The 19,671-nt window shown below is 39.4% G+C and overlaps 1 protein-coding gene across 1 annotated transcript in view; it reads left to right on the plus strand.

Annotated features, from left to right (window-relative positions):
• The first annotated feature begins 196 nt into the window (after nucleotides 1-196).
• mcu (mitochondrial calcium uniporter) overlaps nucleotides 197-19,671 on the plus strand; it is a 147,674-nt gene continuing 128,199 nt past the window's right edge. Inside the window, exon 1 of the mRNA XM_056471015.1 lies at nucleotides 197-391. Coding sequence (XP_056326990.1) covers nucleotides 272-391 — 120 coding nt within the window. The 5' untranslated portion in view covers nucleotides 197-271. The remainder of the gene's footprint in view (nucleotides 392-19,671) is intronic.

Below are 19,671 nucleotides of genomic sequence, written 5' to 3' on the forward strand. Positions count from 1 at the left end.
GTGTCATTCGGAAAAACAGTCGAACTGTATCAGCGGTTCACCCAAACAGAAAAGGCTTTTCTTCGAACGCGGAAGCACAGCAGCCTTCTTGTGGAACATTTGTTGTGTATACTATACCGTGTGTGTGTGTGTGTGTGAGTGTGTGTGTGTGTGTGTGTATTAAATATTAGCCCAGCCCAGCAGCCCTTCCTATTTCCCCTCCCTTTCCTCCAACAGTCTCAGTCGGCTCGCCCGCAGCACTTGCGTCCTCTCGGCCGGTTTCACTTCAGAGATGGCTGCGAAAGTGTGTAGATCGGTCCTCCTCCTGTCCCGGAGCAGCGGAGCCGTAGCCTCTTCGGCTTATCCCGCGTTTGGTGTCTCCTCACAGCGGGTACATCAGAGCAGAAGAACGGTGAGTCTCCGGAATGGAATCCGAGCATGAGTGCTGCTACCGCCGCCGCTGCTGGACAAGGGGAGGGTTGTGGAAGGAAGATAAGGGGGCTGGGTTCTTCTCTCTGTTGAGGGCATGATTAAAAAAACAACAACAACCAGCCAAGGAAGTGTTTTGGGACGTTTCTCTCCGCATTGAGTGTTGTCGTGCACTGCACAGTGATGATCAGCAGTGCTGCATCATTAACCAGTGCACTTTCAGTACGAGACGTCCCGTTTACCGGAGGCAGGCGCTTCGTACAGTCGGTGTCATGGCTTGACTCGTGTGTGTGTGTGTACATCACGTTTCAACTTTCCATGCGTGCTACAGACGCACGCGAGCGGCCAGCTGCGCTCCTCGTCGGTGCAGTCCCTTCCAGGGTAACCTTGAAAGCAACAGTGGTCTCAACTTTAATCGCACGCACAACTCCGAGACCCCCCTCTTCGTGATTGATTACGTGGCATTGTATCGCCTCACTGATTCCAACCATGTAATGTGTTCCTTCAAGCTTCTTTACTGAAGTGGACTGATCAAGCGTGCTTGATCCACTGCAGTGTCCGACTATGTGTGTGTGTAGGCTACTGATATGCGATGAGAGAGTGACAGTGCGGCACGAATCTTGTTCACACACAGGTTATTTGGTTCAAGCGTTCACCAGACGTGTTTTTAAAACTTAAAAAGAACTATTCATAACTTGACGCGCCGTCCTAAATCGCAACGCAATCGGCTGCCTGGCGCATGCGTAGTCAGACAACAAATAAATAAAAAACAGAAGAGAACGCATACAGCGAGAACGCCCCCTGCTCGTCTCGAGTACTGTCATTTTGTGGGGGGATACGGGAAGGCTCACAGGCAATGCATGTTCGCTTCAGTTCTTCGTTTAATTATGTCACTCCTCCTCTTTTACTCTCACACCCCTCCCTTCCTTTCTGCGGGTGTTTCCCGTTTCCAGCGGCAAGCCTGTGGGTTTTCCTTTGAGCAAACTCCTCCAGTGCGCATTGCTCAATGGCGTTCCTGCGTGTTTTGGAAGCCTCTCAGCTGGAGAAGAATCACACGGGTAGTCCTCGAGACACCATCATAGCTCTTCTCTTGTTCCTCATCCATGACTTTATAGTGGGAGAATATAAAAGAATGTGAAGAGCCAGGCTTAGAGTTCCCCTTCATTTGAGTGCTATCATAAACACATCTGTTTATGGGCGCTAGCATGATGTTCTTGCGGCTAGCATAGCATAGATTGAAAGATAAGTTCTTTCTGGTTTACTCATTACGCAAACTGCTGGGGTAATGACATAATCTTTGAAGTACTTTACTTTATTAGCCTCATTATCAAAACATATTTGGTGGTTTAGACAAAAGATAGCATAGAGACGGTGATAGCATGTGGGTAATACTGTAATATTTAATGTAGCTTATATAACTCTAGTTTTTTGTCTGTACTTTCTCATTGTAATTGTTCATATCAGTGCTAGGGATTTCTATGGCACCCCTCAGTAAAGAGATAAATAAAATATAAATACATATAAACTATGTATATACTGTATATATAAAAACATTCTCTAGAAATTCAACATCTCTGTGAAGTCTTTCCAAGCTTTGGGCCATCTGTAATCTTCTCCCAAGTGAAGAAGTTGCTTATTAAAGTTTTAAATTGACATTGTAAAAGCTTCTGGCAGTGAGTGCCAGTGATTTTTATCCAAAACGTCACAAATTCGTATCCATCGAGTCTGAATTGTATGTTCAACATGGATGTATTTTTAAAGCGTTTGAAAAATGGCATTGTAAACACTACCACTTTGATTATGCAAGACTACACTCACTCCCCTTCGGCTTATTCCCTATTTTATAAAGGGTATTATTTTTATAGCAACCAATTCAAATTAATTCATCCATTCATTCATTTTCTTTTCGGCTGAGTCCCTTTTATTAATCCAGGATCGCCACAGTGGAATGAACCGCCAACGTATCCAGCACATGTTTTAAATGCATACACACTCATTCACACTCGTACACTACGGACAATTTAGCCGTCCCAATTCACCTGTACCGCATGTCTTTGGACTGTGGGGGAAACTGGAGCACCCGGAGGAAACCCACGCGAAAGGAGGGAGAGCATGCAAACTCCACACAGAAACGCCAACTGACCCAGCCGAGGCTCGAACCAGCGACTTTCTTGCTGTGAGGCGACAGCACTACCAACTGCCAAATTCTTCAAATTAATTTAAAATATGGCGGTGCAGTGGTAAGCACTGTCGCCTCACTGCAAGAAGGTCACTGGTTCGATCCTTGGCTGGGTCAGTTGGCATTTCTGTGTGGAGTTTGCATGTTTTCCCTGTGTTCACGTGGGTTTGCTCCAGCTTCCCCTACAGTCCAAAGACATGCACTATAGGTGAATTGAGTGAGCTAAATTGTCTGTAGTGTATGTGTGTGTGTATGGGTGTTTCCCAGTGATGAGTTGCAGCTGGAAAGGCATCCGCTGCGTAAAACATATGCTGGATAAGTTGGTGGTTCATTCTGCTGTGTGACCCCTGATTAATAAAGAGACTAAGCCGACTAACTCTAGTGCCTGTTGTATTGCCGGAAGTAAACTCTGACAATCTTACAAGGAAGAGAAAACCTTGGCGAACAAAGTTGACCTTTTGTTTTGGTGCACAAAATAGTTCTTGGAGCTTCGTATGATTACAACATTGGGAGAAGGAACGAAAACATTGTTAAAACATTCCATGTGATTTTATTGGTTCTGTAAACATAAGAAGCCCCAAGAATGCTTTTGTACACCAAAATGTTTAAAAAAAAATGTCCTCTTTTCAGCTTCAGCTCTGTCATGTACTGTGCGTTTACTTTGGGGAATAATATGTTTGCATGTTGCACTGCTAACTCTAGTGCCCATTGTATTGCCTTTGGTAAACTCTGACAAACTCACAAGAAAGAGGAAACATTGGCGAACAAGTCGATTTTTAGTTTTGGTGCACGAAAGTGTTCTTGGAGCTTCATATGATTACAAAATTTAGAAAAGGAACAAAACATTGTCAAAACATTCCATGTTACCTCATTTGTTCAACTGTGGACATAAGAAGCTCCAAGAACACTTTTGTTCACCACATTTTTCTTAAATGTCCTCTTTTCAGCTCTGTCATGTACTGATGACGTTTACTTTGGGGAATAATATGTTTGCATGTTGTGCTGCTAACTCTAGTGCTCGTTGTGTTGCCCATAGTAAACCCTGACAACCATACAAGGAAGAGAAAACATTGGCTAACAGTCAATTTATTTTGTTTTGGTGCACAAAAGTGTTCTTGGAGCTTCGTATGATTACAAAATTCAGAAAAGGAACAAAACATTGTCAGAAGATTTCATGTGTCTTCAGTGGTTGAACTGAAATCAAAAGAAGCTCCAAGAACACTTTTGTACATCAACATTTAAAAAAAAAAAAAAAGTCTTTTCAGCTCTGTCATGTACTGATGTGCGTTTACTTTGGGGAATAATATGTTAGCATGTTGCACTGCTAACTCTAGTGCCCGTTGTATTGCCTGTGGTAAACTCTGGCAACCTTACAAGGAAGAGAAAACATTGGTAAACAAAGTTGATTTTTTGTTTTGGTGCACGAAAGTGTTCTTGGAGCTTCGTATGATTACAAAATTCAGAAAAGGAACAAAACATTGTCAAAACATTCCATGTTACCTCCATGTTTGTTTAACTGGACATAAGAAGCTCCAAGAACACTTGCACACCACATAAAAAAAGTCCTCTTTTCAGCTCTGTCATATACTGATGACGTTTACTTTGGGGAATAATATGTTTGCATGCTAACTCTAGTGCTCGTTGTGTTGCCCATAGCAAACCCTGACAACCTTACAAGGAAGAGAAAACACTGGCGAACAAAGTCGATCTTTTGTTTTGGTGCACGAAAGTGTTCTAGGAGCTTCGTATGATTACAAAATTCAGAAAAGGAACAAAACATTCTATGTTACCTCATTTTTTAACTGTGGACATAAGAGGCTCCAAGAACACTTGTTTCATGTGTCTTCAGTGGTTTAACTATGATCATACGAAGCTCCAAGAACAGTTTTGTACACCAAAAAAAAAGTAAAAATTGTCCTCGTATGTCGTTTTTTTTCATGTCTGTCATGTACTGATGCGCGTTTGCTTTGGGGAATATAAAATGTTTGCATGTTGCGCTGCTAACTCTAGTGCCCGTTGTAAACTCTGACGACATTACTAGGAAGAGAAAACATTGGTGAACAAAGTCGACTTTTGTTTTGGTGCACTAAAGTGAAGTGGAGCTTCGTATGATTACAAAATTCAGAAAAGGAACAAAACATTGTCAGAACATTCCATGTGTCTTCAATAGCTGAACTATAATCATACAAATCTCCCTGAACACTTTTATACACCAAAAATGTCCTCTTATGTCCTCTTTTCAGCTCTGTCATGTACTGATGTGCGTTTACTTTGGGGAATAATATTGTTTGCATGTTGCGTTGCTAACTCTAGTGCCCGTTGTATTGCCTGTAGTAAACTCTGACAACCTTACAAGGAAGAGAAAACATCCTTAAAATTCCATTACATTGTACAGAGTACAATGGTGCTATCACTTATGGTTGCTCAAATATCTACAACATATGGATATATAGATATAATTAGCTTAAAGTTAACTGTCTGATCTCGAACTAGTACATGCTTTTGATGAGAATGTGACATAAAGAATCTTAGCTTTGTACCCAATAATATTTAGATTGGCAGCGAATCACACCAGGAAACATCCAAGCCCTTTTAGGGATTAGGCAATCCTAGGTTGATCATGAATCTTGTGGGTCATGTGTTTATTTCTCTCTGGAGATTAATATTTGTGGCTGTGTTGGCATTTATCGTGTTCCCAAGCAAGCGTGGCCTCTTACAGCGCTTGGCACAGACCTGTCAGACTAAGATACCGCAGTGACAGGTCTCTGACAGCAGGGCCATACTGGCTTCATCGGTTCATCACATGCTGCCCGAGCACCAAAGTCTCAAAGTGCTGTTTTATCATGAAACATCCAAAGCACAGCTGCGAGGTGTTTAACGAATTGCTACAGCACATTTTCCCAAAGGACCGTTCACTTTAGTAGAAATAACAAGTCTTTGAGTGTCTAAAAAACACTTTGAACCTTAGCTGGACACGAGTACTGGAGAGGGTCACGGTAAAACAACTTCCTCTTGGATTTAGCGGAGATGCCAGTCGTGGTGTCAGATATTTAGCACGGCTCTGATGTCAGACCCTTGAGGTATGCACTTAACTGTTGTTGGCTTTCTGCTTGCTCACCTGTTCACTGAAAATTTATAATGTTGGCAAATACAAAGACTGGTGAAGTATGATAGTATAAAGTATATAGTAATATCTGAAGGAGTGCATAGCCTGCTGAACTCTGTGGTCCACTCTATCTGCCATTTTTCTAAGGGTCATCAATGTGAGCAGCAAATTGTTGAGTTTGCTATGTTGTGTTTAAGCATATGCCTTGTGTGAACCAGCCGGAGGGAATAGCTGTGCAGTCTGGGAGGTTTGTCCCATTGCATATTTTAGAGATGAAATGAGTAACCTGCAGCATGAGTTTCCTTGGAGGACTGGAATCTACATTCTTTCATGTTGGTACAAAGTGGACGCTGACAACAGATGTGGGGATCCACATGCAGTTTAATAAAGGAAAGGTCGTAGAGGCAATGGTCAAGAACAGGATCAAAACAGGCGCGTAAAGGTAATCTTAGTCATGGTCAATATGTTAGATTAGGGTTTACTGACGTTTAGACACAGTGTCGAGATCCCGAAGCGCAAGTGTTTCGAAACACTACACCAAAACATGATCTGAAACACCCAGGTCACGTGACTAAAGTGTTTCGATACACCTAGTCATGTGACTAAAGCGATTCAAAGCATCGATCATTTCAGAAGCGTTTCTGAGGGAAGAAACTGTTTCTGTGTCGGGCTGTTCTGGTGTGCAGTGCTCTGTAGCGTCGACCAGAAGGTAAAAGTTCAAAGAGGCAGTGTGCTGGGTGTGAGGGGTCCAGAGTGATTTTGGCAGCCCTCCTGCTCGCACTGGATAAGTACAGTTCTTGGGGAGTAGGAAGGGTTGTACCAGTGATTCGCTCAGCAGTCCGAACTATTCGACGTAGTCTTTGGAGGTCGTATTTAGTAGCTGAAAAAAGTTTAATAAAACGATCACATGCCAGTGGTCACATGTTAATAGTTAAAGGTCCAGTAAAGTGCTTTAAAATGTGTATTTTTGTTCGATTTTTGACGTAAGCTCAACTGAAACATGGAGAGGGTAGGACATAGTGTGTAGCTCCTCTCCAAAACGGCTAATAGCATTTTGTTTTATCTCAGCTCTGCCAGTGAGAGTGGTTGAGCTCAAGCGCATCAAATGAAAAGCGAATGAGAAGTGTCTTGAAGGGGGCGGGGCATGTCAGATACCAAAGAGCATTTGATTGATTGGTTGGTAGAAACGGAAGTATGAGTCGACGTGAATAAAACTGGTGATCCATTTAGGCGGAAGTGATAAATTACAAGCTTTACATGTTTATATCAGATTTATATCTTCTAAACGTGAATTTCTTCTCTGTTTTGGAGCACACTAGCTTATAGATATCTTAAAGTCAAATTCAAAGTCGGCTTTATTGTCAATTTAACCACATGTACTGGACATATAGAGAATCGAAATTACGTTATACGTTAATTATATTATATAACATATAATATTAATACAAAAAGTAGAGTTTTTAAGAAAGAATTTACAATAAATAAATACAATTATACACAAAATGTAATCTAAAAATATACATAAAAGGTAGTCTTAAAATATACGTAAAAAAATAAAATTTAATACAATACAATGACATTAACGGCATATGGCAATGAGTGCAAACCAGAGTTGTGCAGATATAGAACAGTATATAGTGCAAAAGGCTTGTAAACATGATAATTATGATAAAGTGACAGTGTCATGATATATAGTGAGGCAGTCCAATGTTGCATAAATTGACCAATACTAAAAAACTGACACTACTACTGATACTACCAACTAAAAAACTTACTTGAGGATAGCAGCCAATAATGATGTCTTGCAAAGGCTGTTTTTTAAATACTAGCACTTTCTCCATCATTATGAAACTACGTGGTTCCTTTTTTTTAACTAACTGGTTCTGAATTATAACCCTAGGCATTGGGCTAATTAAATTTACATTTAAGTGCCCTGATTAACTGTTGTCGTGATTGACTGGGCGGCTTCAGTGATCTAGTAACAGGAAAACAGGGAGAGAGTGGTCTAGACAGAAATTGCAACTCTCATCGTCCCAGCTGGAAACTGCTGAAACTCGCCTGCCTTTTGACAGCCAGGGGTTGGACGTTGGCTCAGAACCCAGCACCAGTTTGTCCTTAATTATGTTTCAGCATGTTTTTTGGGTTTATCTAAAAGCACTGTGCTTTTAAAGGTCATGTGAAATTAAAATAAAGTTGTTTTTTGGTTGTTGTTTTTTTTTTTTCAGATGTTAGTATCAGTTAGTCTTAAGCAGTGGGCGAATTATACATTGAGGATTGGGGGGGTCAACTTTTTTCAATAGTAGTTTGGTAATACATACTTCAGTGAATCAAATTCATGAATGTATTTAAATTACATCTAATTTATTAATAAAATGTATACGTTTTCAGTGTTTTGAGGGATATTTAGTGACAATTTTAGAAGTTACTGTAGGTCTAATTTTATTTTTTGTAGGCTACATGCAAATATAAACACCTATTTTACAAGTAGGGATGCACAGATCTCGATACTTGGATCGGATATCGGTTCGATACTGCATATTTTAGCTGGATTAAGTATCAGTTAGCTGGTACCAATCCAAATCGGATCTTGCGCGAGCGCTTTATTCTGTCTAATTTTTTAGCCAACAAAAGCCATGAAGGTTGCCTATTATAAGGCACTAGTCAGTTTTCATGTAGGCCTACTATATCCCAAATGTTCTGAAGCCATTCTATAGTTTAATGGGAAGCACAGATGAATATTCATGTGGTTAAATGCATGTTCTCCTCGGCCCTTCCCGCTGCTGCGCCTGTCAATCATTCCCCATTTATTCACAACTCAAACTGCGTGTCGCATTCATGACAACACAAGAAACTTTCCCCAAGACTATTTGTTCCTATTAGTTTAAATAATCAGTGGAGAAATGCATTTAGTTTTGTATTAAATGGGTTCATATTGACCTGCAACAAGGCTTAGGCTTCATTGCTGTTTCTAAATCATGTTGCGCTGTATAGGTTAGATCAGCAGATCGCATTCGCAACACTGGAGTAGAGATGGTTATTACCTGCTCTTCACACACAAAGTAGGCCTTCCTGAAATTTTAAATTAGAAAAGGCTCAATAATACATTGGACAGATCCTCAATGCACTGATTCTTCCCTTTGTGCTGCTCAGTTTTGAGTGTCCGCAGAGACCAGAGGGCTGCATGCTGTGTCTCAGTGATGCATCAAGCGCTTCATTCGCGCACCGGCTGCGCAGACGCAACGTGTGACGCTCAGTAAGATTATTCTCACAATGAGTTTCTGTTCTCTCATCTGTCTGACTGAGTTTATACTTCTGAGGGGAATGCTTTCATTGCTGAGAATAGTTTGTAAAGCCTGGCTCATTGTGGTCAGAGTAGTTGATTCAATTAATAACAGTAAAACTGACAGGCGAAAGAAATCAAATAGAGATTCTCTTATCTCCTATTCTCCTAAAGCAGCATCTTATCCTATCTGTTAAAAAGAGCTATACGCTAGCTCTTCCAGATTTCATCTATGCTTTGAAACAAGAGACAAGAATGCTGTGAGGGGAATGCTGACAAGTTAGAACTAGCTTCAATGCCCAAACACCTATAATTAGGTTTGTAGTATTTTCAAATCATTGTCAAAACCACAAGCAGTAAATATAGGTACTTTTAATCATCACACCACAAGCAGTATATGTGGATAATCCAGTCTAATCATTCATTCATTTTTTTTGGCTTAGTCTCTGATTTATTTGGGGTCACCACGGTGGAATGAACCGCTAGCTATTCCAGCATATGTTTTATGCTGCGGATACCCTTTCAGCCGCAACCCAGTACTGGGAAACACCCATACACACTCATTTTCACTCACACACTACGGACAATTTAGTGTAATCAATTCACCTATAGTGCATATGTTTGGACTAGAAACCCACACCAACGCGGAGAGAACGTAAACTGGCCCAGCCGGGACTCGAACCAGCTACCTTCTTTCTGTGAGGCGACAGTGCGAACCACTAAGCCACCGTGTCGCCCCATGCTACGAAAGTTTGCCTCAAAAAGATAATTCTATCATAGTATTCACCATTATGGAATGGAATACTACTTTCTTTTGGAGGACATCAATTGTGTGTGTGTGTGTGTGTGTGTGTGTGTGTGTGTGTGTGTGTGCGCGTGTGTGTGTGTGTGTGTGTGTGTGTGTGTGTGTGTGTGTGTGTGTGTGGAGGGGAACCAATTTTATACCACTTCCTCCTTTTGACAATTAGGTCAATTTCTACTATCAACAGAACCCAAGTGATGCTTATGTATTTAATTACATTTATTGTAAACCTTTTTTAAAAAATAAGATAATATTTTACTTCAGAAGACTACAAGAATAATGCAAAATGTGTTTGTTTCAAGTAGCAATTTCATGATTGGTTTACCACAGTGTTTCTCAACCACTTTTTTTGAAAAAACAACAGCCCTCTGGCCATTTTCCATGTCTCTTTAACCAAACACACCTGATTCTGCCAGTTTCCGACTGTTGAATGATATTCTTTTTAGCATTAATTGGTGTGATTATGCATCCACAATGGTATAAAACGTTATGGGGATCAAATGTATATTTTTAATGATTAACATTTAAGATAGATCAGAGATCAGAGAAAGCTGTTTCTTACCATTAAAGGGCGAAACCCCTATACATCTTGTTTTGATGTGCTTTAAGCTGGATTTATACTTTTACCTGGCGCTGCATCACGCACCTCCGCTGCGTGCGCACCTCACGAAATGGATGAGGCTTTTATACTTGCCGCTTTCGCCATTGTGATATTCTTTAAAACGACAGGGGGCGGTAAAGTCAAACGGATAAACGGAAAAGTAGAAAGTTTCCAGACTACTTCATATCATTAACATAATTCAAGATTTTTAAACGAATTATTTTTATAAATTATTTTAATGATCATAAGCAATTTAAGGATTCAAGACTTTTTTTCAATTAAACTTTGATGCTTCACTTGCTTTTGTTCAGATCTCGGACAGTTTTACCTATTGAAGTTTATTAAAACATTAGTGAAAACAGAACCTGGGTTGCTCTATAAATGTATTTTTTATTATAGCAAGAATAAAAGCAAAAAAGTACACTTACTAAAAAATACAGATGTTTTTGTTTTTTAGATTTAGCCCGCTCCACAATTCACACATTACTGTCTGGCTTGTTTCTGTCTTATACTTAAGCTAAAAAGGCAATAATGGTTCAATATTCCTGACCATTATCGCCTATAAAGCCTAGAAAAACAGGGCATCAGTATATTGTAAACTGATAGGTTCAAATATTCCTTTCCAGTTATTTAAGAAATTATTTATTCCTTAATTTTTAGTTTTGTAACTTTTAAATTGTTTTAAATTCAAGATTGTAATATACCAGCCTGATCTCACGAGAAAACGTAAGTATTTTACGTTTTGACAGTTTAGTGGCTAATTCGTACGAATTCAGTCGTACGAAATTGTACGATTTTAAAAAGGAGGCGTGGCACCTAACCCCACCCCTAAACCCAATCGTCATTGGCGAATGAGCAAATCGTAGTAAATTGTACGAATTAGATCGTACGAATTAGCCACTAAATCAAAAAGTTACGAATTGCCCTGAGATTGTGTTGAATATACTGTATACATCAGTAAAACCATGACTGGTGGAAAAACGAATTCTGTAATTGTGTATCTGGGTCTCCACTTTTGCCATGACCTCTTTTGGCTTCAACAAACTTATCCCTCAGGTTTTTCTAAACTTTTTAACAAAAACTTTCCTCCTTTCTCACGGCTGTTGCAATTTCTAGCCAATAATTATTGATCGTCTGGTTATAAAGATGTTTGGATCATAAAGATGTTTGTACAGTCGTATCGGTTTCAGACAAAATCTCTTCAAAGTGTTTCATGTTCAACTCAAATCAAACACGGCACCGCGCGAACTCTTCGCTTGAGTCTCAAAAAAAATCATGCGCTCCGCCAGCTGAAATCATGTCGCGCGCACCTAAATCTAACCTCCGCAAACACAGCGATGATGTCACATTTGCTGCGCGCACTCAAGCGAACTAGCAAATGCGTTGAGTATAAACCAGGCTTTAGGGGGGGGGGGGATCAAGTGTTAATTAGCTGGGTCAATTACCTCCAAACCCCCCTGTAATTCACAAAAAAACCAATGTAAGCCTTTTTAAATAAATACTTTGTTTTTACTTGATAAGACTACAAGAGTAATGCGAAATGTGTCCGTTTCATGTAGCAAAAAATGTTATGATTTGGTATACCGCAGTGTTTCTCAACCACGTTCCTGGAGAACCTCCAGCTCTGCACATTTTCCTTAACCCTGTAACCAAACAAACCTGAGTCAGATCTTCAGCTCAATAGCAGAGACTGAAAGACCTGTAATGGGTTTAACAGATAAAGGAGACATCAAAAACATGCAGTGTTGGTGGTCTAATGTGGTTGAGAAACACTGGCCTCATTTGAAACCATTTTCATGTAGTTTACAAAGTCAACATCTTTTTTTTAGACTTCTGCTCATCCTTGTTTCTGTTTGACCAGAGGAGCTTTGGTTCCTGGTTTCCCACAAGGCTTGTTCTCCATTTTGGTCAGTTGAAGTTTTGATTTCTTGCCATTCTGATTGCTGTGTTTTGCTTGGTTGGGGTCGGTGGAGCTGCATTTAAATGGATCGTTCTTCAACATTGACATTCGTATTAAGCTGAACTGAACGAGTCTTAATCTAATCTACAACTTCATTAGATTTCAGTCACTACACTGCTTCTGTGCCTGATATGCTGGATGTGTTGTACAATTCGAAATACTTTTATGGCTTTTTATTCTTTTTAGTAACTTATGTAGGGCTTCTTTGACACCATTGACATTGTTAAAAAGCTCTAAAGAAGTAAAGATGGCGTGATATTGGGTGTATGGTGGTCACAGGCTACAAACTTGGATTCTGCCCAGTTCCGGACTGAATGAGTATTGAAATGGAATTATTTGATGCGTCAGAATCCTAAACCCAAAAATCCAACGAAGGAATTAAAGAGTGCAAAACCACGAAGGTAGAAAAATTTAATGGCGAAGTACAGTGAGGGAAATGAGCATTAGGGGTGTCAAAATTAATTGTTTATTCGGTGCACCGCGCTGCAGACGCGGAAAATTCGGTATCGGTTCAGTAATAATCATAACCGGTTATTATGTACTGACGTCATTTATCTCATATGCACTCTGTCGCGAGGGAGGCGAGCGCGGGATATAACACTACAGGTGCCAACTACTTAAAAATTTCACTGTGTGTGTGTGTTTTCTGGAAAGTCTTTCACTGGCACTTACAGCAGAAGCCCCCATTCTCTCTCTCTCTGTCTCTCTCTCTCTGTCTCTGTGTGGTCCATTTCACCTGCTGGCGTGACTTTTCCTCTCGGCTGTATGCATCTATGCTGTATGCGGGAATAAATTTCCGAATAAAGCGCGGCAGCGGTCGATAACTAGTGTAATTTTAACAGGAATGGGCGGTCTCACAATATCGCTCCCGAGCTAGCAAGCGTGAGTGCGTGCGTGTGTGTTTGTTTGGTGCAGTCTATGTTTGTGTATGTGTGCGAATAAGAGACAGTGTGGTGCTGTGTGTCTGTGTGTGTGTTTATACAGACCGCTTGTTGATGCACCGAAATATCGAATTGAACCGAATCGATGGCATGATAATCGTAACTGAACCGTGAGACTAGTATAGGATTACACCTCTAATAAGTATTGAACACCAAGTTTTTTTCCTGTGAATAATATTTCTAAAGGAGCTGTTGACATAGAATTGAATCAGATTTGGTATTAATTATGTGTATTAACAATGGAGGGACACCAGGAGAAAGCACTGAACTACTGAAATATATTGAAGGCTTTTTTTGGTGATGGCGGCTTAAAGACTGTTAAAGGTGTTTGAAGGTAACACGAGACCCACAGAAGATCAAGACTTTTACGTTCTATCAAATCTGATCTTTGTTTTGTATTTTCTATTGCAGTGTTTCTCAACTACGATCCTGGAGGACCACCAGCTCTGCACGTTTTCCGTGTCTCCTTAATCAAACACACTTTATTCAGATCAACAGCTCGTTAGCAGAAATGAAAGACTTGTAATGAGTGTGACAGGCAAAGGAGATATTAAAAACATGCAGTGTTGGTGGTCCTCCAGGAATGTGGTTGAGAAACGCGGTTCTATTGGATTCAAATCAGGTGATTGGCTGGGCCATTCTACAGCTTGATTTTCTTTCTCTGAAAGCATTTGAGAGTCTCCTTGGCTGTGTTTAGGACCATTGTCTTGCTTAATTGTCCACCCTGGCTTCATCTTCATCATCCTGCTAATGTAGATGTTGGACTGAAGCAGCAGAAGGGCAGAGGGTTGCTGAAGAACTACTGAGAGATTTCAGCTGCTATCTGGGCTTTCACTGCCTTTCTACACCTCCCTTTCTTCATGTGTTCAATACTTTTTCCCTGCATCATTTCATTTTATTACACACAACTTCATTTTTAATCTAATTCGATTGTTTTCTTTGCGTATACAGTTTTCTTTGGTTGTTATCAACATCTGGTGAAAATTTCAAGTCAACAGCACCTTTAGAAATATGTTTTCTGTGAAGAATTGTGACGTATTCAGTACATATTTCCCCCACTGTACGTACAAGACTACAAGTTGGAGCTCTTGCATGAAAGTAAGACTGATTCAGCTGTGGCAGAGTATGAATGCCTTTATGATGTTGATGACAACTGTTACCACAACAGAGCTTGGTGGTTATTGCAATAGAACTAAACCGTCTGTGCAAGTACCGATTTGACTGTTAGCTTTAAGCAAACCACATTCTGAGTTGAATGCTTATCTTTATTTGGTCATTATGTCATATATTCTTTCATTTTCTTTCGGCTTAGTCTCTATTTCAGAGGTCACCACAGCGGAATGAACCGCTAACTATTCCAGCATATGTTTTACACAGAGGATGCCCTCGGAAAACACTAATACACATTCATTCACACACACACACACACACACACACTCATACACTAAGGCCAATTTTGTTTATTCAGTTCACCTGTGCCGCATGTCTTTGGACTGTGGGGGAAACTGGAGCACCCACTGAGCCACAATTCTACCCCTTGCTGAAGACTTTTTCTTGAGTATTTTCAACTGAAACAGAATAATGACTAGGGAGTGGGGTTTTGTTCTGCACTTATTTTCAGGAAACTAACAGTTGAATGGGAGTTGATTAGCAGATTTCAGCCAATACGTCATCAGAGAAGGACTACCGTTTCAGAGAGGAAGCAGACAGTTAGGTTTTTGATTTATATATATATATATATATATATATATATATATATATATATATATATATATATATATATATTTATATTTATATTTATATTTATTTATATATATATATATATATATATATATATATATATATATATATATATATATATATATATATATATATATATATATATATATATATATATATATATATATATATATATAAAAACACTACTGAAACGCTAGCGGGCAGTAGGTTTTTATGTAGGTTTCGAGTTTTTGTGGGTGTTTTGTTTTTTCTGAACACTACAAGTAGCTCAAACTCGCTCATTCAGAGGCGGGAACCGGTGGACATGCTACAACTTTAATCATATAGTAAACACAAAACAAAAGTTTCCATTTTTATGGGACTAGACACTTGTAAACAGTCAGGCTCGTGGCTCTCAGCACTGTCCACGCTTGTCACCGCTACCAAGCCAACCAATCACAGAGCTTGTGCTACATGTCGTTGTGACATGTAGTTGTATTTTTTGAGAGGTGCGAGTCAGGATTGACATCAGCCACGGCCTATGCAACCGCGTAAAGGCTGCGCTGGACCATACATGTATACGTCAGCCTTAACCCCCCGGTCCTCACTTTTGTCCATGATCACCCCTACTCCACCGCCCCCCCCCCCTCCCCCCAAGGTACAATCCAAGAATCACCCCTTTATGTATATACACACTTGACAAGACATTATTTGATGTTTAGAGTAATTATAGCCAACATCTTGTCTGTATTTTAAGTTTAACCTAATGGTGACGATGTCTTCTGGTCTTTAATTGTTTTACCCCTACCCCTCGTTTTGCGCATTCACATCAAGGGGTAGGGGTGTCCAAATTCTCTTCATCTTGAAGGTGTAGGGCTAAGGGGAAGGGGTGAATAGACCTTTGAACGAAGATTTTTCAGGACCACACTCGAAACCAAATTTTGAAGCCCTACCCCTTCACACTCGGTTGTAAGGGCCAAGGGGTAGGGGTACGAAAATAGAATTGGGATTGGGCCCATGTGTACCTTATGTGATGTGTTCAATTAAAATATAATTTTGTTTGTTTGTTTTAGTTTTCTTAGTAATAAATCTGCTTTTACACTATAGTGTATGTTTTAGAAAAGATAAAATACACGGTGAGAAGCCCTAGTCTGCAGAAATTAAGCAAATAGAAGAATTAAGTTCTTTAGCCTTTATAGTGCCCTATTAAATTGTGTTGTTGTGAAAAGAATAGAGAATAGGTTCCCTTTTTCATAGCTACTAGTGGCAGTTATGAATTAAATAAATTGGCATATCCGCACGCAAAGTGAGCCGCATATTATTTATCGTCTGTTCATTTTCAGTTTATTTCTCTTTCATACGCACGCAGAGAAAGAAAAAAAAATAGCGCATTATGTCCACTAATGTATTATAATAATAATAATAATAATAATAATAATAATAATAATAATAATAATAATAATAATAAGCTAATTATATATCCATAATGCCGGGATGTGTGGTGCTTTGACTGGACATCTACGTCAAAAGCAAAATTGTTACCTGTTGCACTACATAGGCTAGCCTATAGTGTGGAAAAATATAATTCACAATTATATATAGGTTCACACGTATGTGCCTGATTGTGGCTCGGTACAGATGTGCCTTTAATTATTCTAAATCCTTTTGCAGTTTTGGTTTATTACTATTGTGTACGTTTGGGTTTGGTGAAAGTTCTTGTGAGTGTGATCCCTGTGTATCTTTCACCAAGTATAAGTTGGTCACACTTTAATGTATAAGTTACACTGTTAACAAAGCATTAACTAAAGCCTTTAGCTTAATAAACGTCTAATTAGCTGCTTATTAAAAGTAAGGTTGGATTTAGGTATTGGGTCGGATTAGGGATGTATAATACGATCATACTTTATAAGTGCTAATAAACAGATAATATCTTAATGATAGGCAGGTAGTAATTGTTACTCCGTTTAAATATTAGCCAAAATATTTAAATGGAATTTTAATTATTTAAATAGATGTCAACATCATAAATGGATGTCATTTAGCCATGTGTTCAAATATGCCTACTTACCTACGACTTTAGATGAATTGGAATTGGGAAAATATGAATTCATAAACAGCAGGTAACAGTATATTTAAACTATTATCGATTAACCGAATGAGTTGTCAGTGCTCCTGTTTGGTTTATTATATTTTATGCAAATGTTTAACCATTCCAGTCCATCTAAAATGATCAAGGTATCTTACTAGGTATACTTGAAACACCCAGACAGGTGTGTTGAGGCAAGTTGGAGCTAAACCCTGCAGGGAAACCGGCCGGCCCTCCAGGATAGAGATTTAAAGATTGGTGACTCCTGGTTTAATATCTGTACCTGAATACTGTTAGACACCCCCCCCCCCCCCCGCCCTGTTTATTTATTAATTTATGATCATTTCAGTCGATCTAAATTAATGAATTCTCTCCAAGTAGAGATATTCAAGTCACCTTATATTCATATCGCAATGTATATCGTGGCAAAACAAAATATCACAATAGCATATTTTTCCAATATCATGCAGCCCTAATTCTTTTCAGAGCCATTCATTTCAGCTGAAATGATACTCAATATTGCAATATATATTATAGAAAAATAAAATATCGCATTGTCTTTTTTGGTTTCCTCTCAATGTTGCGCAACTCTACCGACAATCGTGTCAACACTACATCAGATCAAGTTAGTATTATTGGGATTCACCTCTACGGTTGACTTGTTTTATGGCTCATAATGTCCAGAATTTGGCTAAAGTATAAGCTGACTTCACTGAAGCACATTTTATGTGCCCATGAATACTTAAAATGCTGTGTGGGCAGTTCTCTAGCTCTCAGAACCGAGTCCTTGAATTTTGGTCAAATCGCAGCAATTATATCAAATGTAAAGCTCTTTGTTAAGACCTTTTCACTTGACCACATTTGCAATATCGCATCTGATGGCCATCTTCGGGTCCATCTGCACTTTAATAGTCTTAAGTAGGCAAAAATGAGGTGGTTCTCGAGTGTGGAGAGGACAGTATTTAACATTGTAGGTGGCAAGCAATATTGATGGTTATTAGAGCTGCTTTTAGTATAAGTGCCCTTACATGAAAGCTGGACCTCCTCAGTGGCACCGGGGCAGATCGGTATGCTTTTCCTGTTGCCAGTAGGTGAAAGCCATGCTTAATGCAGGCAGTAATGGAGGCCAGTGAAAGTAATACGATGATGGATGAGGAGGCGGTTGGTTACCCCTCTGCACTGATGTTTCCCCTAGATTCTGCCACCGTTACGAAGCCCGGCCCTCTCATTGGTTGGTGAATATTGGACGCACCACAATGTCATTTGCTTTTGACAGGAAAACAAATTTCTCTCTCCATCGAGGATCTGCATCGGCTCGCTAAATTAAGCATTTAGACCAAGGTCATCCGAGCTGAGATACCAGTTGGACGGATATATATGGAGCTAATGATATGATGGAACTATTTTAAGTGTTATTTAATAAAATTGTATATTATATGTCATTTTGATTGTTTTAACTTTAATATTACACATTTAAAATTTAAGATTTTAAATGTAAATAAATAGATTTTTGCAGATTTGATCAATGAAACAAGTATAAAGCTATTTTAAAAGGCTTATAATGTTCAGTTTTATTAAATAACTCGTGTCTATGTACACCAATTGACAAGTCTTGTCGCCTATCCAAGTTTTAGGAACACAAAATAATAACTTCTAGTTGATCATTTGCCATCAGAAGTAGCTTATATGAAAGGCAAAGGCCTCTAGATTACGCTTATTTTACCAAAATCAAATGTGATCATGCCTTGATTTTTAATTCTTTATTTGGACAGTAAGGTCTGATTTTGCTTAAACAAAAGTCTTGTTACTTAACAGAAATAATGTCCAGTATAGAATATAAAGTCATGGTGCAGTGGAGAAAGAATGAATATTGTGTCTGACTCCATCATGAGTTTGGAGGACTGCATCCATACATCTCTGCAACTTATTAATAAAGTCATCTGGAATGGCAAGGAAAGCGTTCTTGCAGGACTCCCAGAGTTCATCAAGACTCTTTGGATTCATCTTCAATGCCTCCTCCTTCATCTTACCCCAGACATGCTCAATAATGTTCATGTCTGGTGACTGGCCTGGCCAATCCTGGAGCACTTTGACCTTCTTAGATTTCAGGAACTCTGATGTAGAGGCTGAAGTCTGAGAAGGAGCGCTATCCTGCTGAAGAATTTGCCCTCTCCTGTGGTTTGTAATGTAATGGGCAGCACAAATGTCTTGATACCTGAGGTTGTTGATGTTGCCCTCCACTCTCCAGATATCTCGCACGCCCCCATACTGAATGAAACCCCAAACCATGATTTTTTTCTTCACCAAACTTGACTGATTTCTATGAGAATCTTGAGTCCATGCTGGTTCCAATAGGTCTTCTACAGTATTTGTGATGATTAGGATGCAGTTTAACAGATGATTCATGGAAAAAATCGACCTTCTGCCACTTTTTCCAAATGATGAACTAGAAGTCAAGTTATTGTTGTTCGTAGAACTGGGATCAACGACAAGACTTTATTCCGGTTGTGTATACGCTGTTATTTCAGTATATTCATGCACTAAAATGGAATATTGAGTAGGGGGTGGAGCTTTCTTTGTTGTCATAAG

The sequence above is a fragment of the Danio aesculapii genome, chromosome 13 (assembly GCF_903798145.1).
Source record: "Danio aesculapii chromosome 13, fDanAes4.1, whole genome shotgun sequence".
NCBI lineage: Eukaryota > Metazoa > Chordata > Actinopteri > Cypriniformes > Danionidae > Danio > Danio aesculapii.